Source organism: Camelus dromedarius, chromosome 7 (genome assembly GCF_036321535.1).
Source record: "Camelus dromedarius isolate mCamDro1 chromosome 7, mCamDro1.pat, whole genome shotgun sequence".
In the NCBI taxonomy this organism is placed as follows: domain Eukaryota; kingdom Metazoa; phylum Chordata; class Mammalia; order Artiodactyla; family Camelidae; genus Camelus; species Camelus dromedarius.
In genome coordinates, this window is record NC_087442.1 from 19,647,870 (window position 1) to 19,652,543 (window position 4,674).

Here is a 4,674-nt window from a genome sequence, read left to right on the forward strand (position 1 = left end):
TTTTTCAAGGTTAAAAATGTTTCAGGTTCAAAATGCTATTAATTAAAGGCTCCGCAGTGGATCTATTTAGGGAATTGGTACCGACCCTGGGTTAACAGCGGAACTGTTAAATGAGAAAACTTTTTTTTGATGAAGACTTGGGGATATTTTAAATTTGATCTGAGAGCGGTAGACAGAAGTGAAATGTAATTCCAGCCCGATTAACTAACGATCGTAATTATGAATCGAAAGACATGTCAGGTATAAGCATTTTTTTTCCCTTAAAAAAAAAAGTTTCTCGGACTCCGCCGGACACCCAGCTGGCGGAGGACCAGCGGGCGAGGGGGGGCGAAGCCGGCAGGCTGCCCAGAAGTTACGATCGGGGAGTTTTCGCTTTATTAAAATTACCTGGCTCACCAGCAGAGGCAAGAACGCGAAGACAAGATAATTTCTTAGGCTGTTAAAAATGACTTAGCCCGGTGGGCCGCGCGTTCCGAGGGGGTGTCCTGAGGGCCGGGGCGGGTCCCACCGCCCCCGCGGGCTCCGGTGCGTCAGGGGCGCGTCAGGCGGGGCGGGCTCCGCGCGGGCGGCGGCGGCGGCGGCGGCGGCGGCGGCGGCGGCGGGTGGCGGGCGGCGCGCACCGGGCCTTCTGCTTCTCGCTCCGAGGCTGCGGGACGGACGCTCCCGAGAACTCTCTCTCCCGCGGCCGGCCGCGCTCGGACGGCGCGCGCCGGCGGCCCGGCGGTGCCAGCATGTCGGCTGCCGTGGCGTGCCTGGACTACTTCGCCGCTGAGTGCTTGGTGTCCATGTCCGCGGGTGCCGTGGTTCACCGCCGCCTGCCGGACCCCGAGGGCGCGGGCGGAGCGGCAAGCTCGGAGGTGGGTGCGGCGCCGCCGGAGTCCGCTCTGCCGGGTCCGGGGCCACCGGGGCCCGCGTCGGTCCCCCCGTTCCCCCAGGTCCCCGCCCCCAGCCCCGGCGCGGGCGGCGCCGCGCCCCACCTGCTGGCTGCAAGCGTCTTGGCTGACTTGCGCGGCGGCTCTGGGGAGGGCTTCGGGGAGTACTCGGGGGAAGCTCTGCGCGCCTCGTCCAGCTCCTCCGACCCGACCCCGTGCTCCGGCCCAACCCTGTGCTCCAAGCCGGCTCCGGCCTCCAGCGCCGCAGAGGTCTCGGGACCCGCGCACTCTTTCTGCGCGCTCGCGGTCCCCAGCGCGCCTGCAGTCCCGGGAGCGCCTGCCCACCCCTGCGCGGCCTCCTGCGGGGCCCCTGGAGCGGGCCCCGCCCCCGCCACGGGTCCAGTACCCCGTCGGAGGCCAGTCACACCTGCTGCCAAGCGCCACCGCTGCCCCTTCCCTGGCTGCAACAAGGCCTATTACAAGTCGTCGCATCTGAAGTCCCACCAGCGCACCCACACGGGTGAGCGCCCTTTCTCCTGCGACTGGCTCGACTGCGACAAGAAGTTCACGCGCTCCGACGAGCTGGCCCGCCACTACAGGACGCACACGGGCGAGAAGCGCTTCTCCTGCCCCCTCTGCCCCAAGCAGTTCTCCCGGAGCGACCACCTGACCAAGCACGCCCGCCGCCACCCAGCCTATCATCCCGACATGATCGAGTACCGGGGGCGCCGTCGCAACCCCCGCGTCGACTCGCAACCTGCCAGCCTGGCGGACAGCTCCGGCTCCGTCCCCGGGCAGTTGCCCAGCTTCACCACCTGCTTGTCTGACAGTCACTGCTGTTAGTCGTCCCCTCAAGGACAATCCCCCAGGCCGTTGTCCTTGCCTTCTCTCTGCCCATCTCTCTTTCCCAGAGTGATTAGACCAAGGCACAGACTGGCTTCTCCGCTCTGAGGGTGGGTCCAGGCAGGCATGTTGGACCCTGGGGAGGCACTGGGGGCCCGAAAATTGCAGGAATTCTTGCAACACGTATGTGATCCTAAAAGGGGGGGTTACCTCAAGACAGCCCCCAGGAACTGGTAAAATGGGATGAACCCCCGTACTCTCCAGAGTCCTGAAGATTCTCCCTTCCATGGGAACCAGAGATGTGAAACTGGAATTCTCAGGTGCCTGAGGAGCTCCCAGTCTTAAAGGACTCTGGTGTCTTGCCCACCCACCAGAGCGGACCTTGGAGAGGGTGTCAGGGGTGGCAGCCTTGGAAATGTCCAGGACTGAGGTGGTGAGAGGCCTTTGGAAACAGAAATGATTTCTATTTCTGTAAACAGCAATGTTTACTAATGTATTTTTAGTATCTTTTAAACAGGGATCCCAGGTTGATAGGAGGTTGATGTCCTCCACTCCCCAATTGTCCCAGCTACCTCTGCTAGGAGAGAGGTCATGTAAGAGTCCATGTGGATGTATGGCTGGGAGATGCTTCTTGGTGTCTGGGGAGTGGTGCAAGTCTGTTTGCAGGTCCTGTTGCAAGGATTGGAACCCTACACTCGTGTCGTAGATTTTCTTCCCATTTGGAGTCCTACTTGGGGAAGGTAACTTCCTGGCTCACTCACAATGAAATTGGTTTTGAAATTTGGAAACATTCATAAAAGCACCAGAAATCAAAGGGTGATCCAGGCTAGTTCCCACTTCACCCAAGCGACTGTGGGTGAGATAGGTCCAAAAAAAAGACCTTTCAGAACCATTGTTAACATTCAGGGAAATAGGGGCTTGTCGTCTCAGCTGCCCACTCCCAAGTAACCTCAGGTGTGGTAGATTCTGTTCATTTCTTAGTGGCTAACTAGGAGGTTATTTCCCTTGGTGCATTTTTGTTTCTGCAACAGGTGAGTTGGTGGTTTGGGGAGGTTAGGATGGGAGTGGCTTCTTCCAAAGACCTGGCTGCCCTGGATTTGGGGAAGAAACAGCAAGGTGAAAGTTATTGTCAAGTAGGAGGACCCTTCTCCCCTGACTTTGGAGTCCCTCCAAGTTGCACCCTCAGGACCCCTCTCCCCCAGTGCAGGACTCAAGCACCACCAGTATTTATTTTTTCTGTTCGTGTTTCTGCTGCTATGGATGAAATCGTTGGCCACTCTGCTTATGTATGTGTGAATGTGTATACATGTGACGCTTTCATTAGAGATGGAGTTGAAAGGCATTTCCTGCTCTGGTAAGGTCCCCTTTGGCCCCTTCCTGAATATCTTGTAGTAGTCCATCAATCACACTTGTGGAGGTGCCATAATCTCAAAAAACCATAACAGACATCTAGTTAAAACTGCTTTTTCCTGTTTTGCAGATGAAGACACTGAAGGCTAGATAAGCTCTAAGTCATATGCTAAACTGCTGGCAAAAGCCATGACTAGAACTTAGATATCTGGCCTTCTAAGTAACTTTTTCCCTTATGCTTGGTTACCCCATCTGGAGCCTTAGTCAAAGGACACCACTCTCCCTTCCTGCCACAAGAATCCCCTCCTTCCCTATTCCCTATCACTTCTTTGTTCCTTCAAATGTCCAGTCCCCGCTGAACCCTTTGCCTGTTGTGTTTAACCTGAAAGCCCTTTTCTTAGCAGGTTGAGTCCATTCCCTTCTTCCACACCATGTGGACTTAAAGTGGGAATGACTCTTTAGCACCTTGGGAGAGACTTTCTCTTTTGACCTGGTAGATTAATTTTCAGTGAGAGTTTCTAGTCCTGGGCACTCCAGCTTCCTTTAGAGAGTGAGTGATGTGAACATTGGGACTCTACTAAATTCTCCTACACTAAGTGAGGGAAGGGCATTTACGAAGGACCCAAAGGGTATAGGTTGTGACCCTGAAGAGGTTCAGAGCTTCCCAAAGAGGACTAAGCAGGATAGGTGGGGCTCTCCTTGAGTTACATATGGGAAGAGAAGGCCCCCAGTTTTGGAGGTGGGTTTTGGTGTGGGAAGAGTCCTCCCTTTGCTCTGTTTGTCTCCTTAGCCGGGACTTGATAGGAAGGGCACTCTGGGGTCCCCTTGAGGACTAGGATTTCCCCTTTGTTCCCTTCAGTAGAAAATCTGCCACTGGGGAGGTGGACCAACGAAGCTAACAGGAGAGAGACTCCCACTGACCATTCTGGAATTGGGCTCAAGAAAGCTTGGCTTTTCCAACCACCTTCTGATAAATAACTTTTGATTTTCAATCTCCCAAGTAGTGTCCTTATTTGAGTTCTTGTACCTTGGGGACTTTTGTCTGGGGATGGCCTCTGACAATCTAAATACAGCATGTCTTTCAATGACTCCTCCAGAAGCTTGGGGTGGTGGGAAGGGAAACAGACAATGGAGGCAAGATTTGTAGGCTGGTCTTTCTCAGTGTTGAGTATTACTGTTACCCTTTTCATTCCAGCTGCCAGTAGCTCTTGAGGACCAGTTATTAGTGAAATGCCTTAAAAGGAGCTTCCTGGTTTTATTGGTTTTCTTCTCTCTCTCTCTTTCTCTCTCTCTCTTTTCCTTCTTTTTGTTAATCAGATGGAGCTCAATAAGTAAGTGTGTCTGGGGTTTTGTTGGGGTAAATCTGAACCTCTGGGCCCTTGCCCGACCCACGCCATCCTGAGTTCGGATGTAGGGAAGACCTAGTAACAGAACCTATTAATAGGACTCTTCTTGAAATCTGGGTTGGAATCTGGGAATGAATTCCAGGTCAGGTCTTGGGCATGAGGGAACTGGATCCTCTGCTCCTGCTGGGAGGGGATGAAGAGTATAGGCCTTGCCCCCACCTATTGGGATAAGAATCTGTCATTTGTCCCTATTTCCCTATTCT

General features: G+C 54.5%; 1 protein-coding gene across 1 annotated transcript; it reads left to right on the top strand.

Moving 5' to 3' along the window:
- Positions 1 to 481: 481 nt before the first annotated feature.
- Positions 482 to 3,995, top strand: KLF14 (KLF transcription factor 14). Its single transcript, XM_010975706.3, has one exon. It carries the CDS (start codon positions 732 to 734, stop codon positions 1,713 to 1,715), a length of 984 nt encoding a protein of 327 aa, XP_010974008.3. The 5' UTR covers positions 482 to 731; the 3' UTR covers positions 1,716 to 3,995.
- Positions 3,996 to 4,674: the final 679 nt, after the last annotated feature.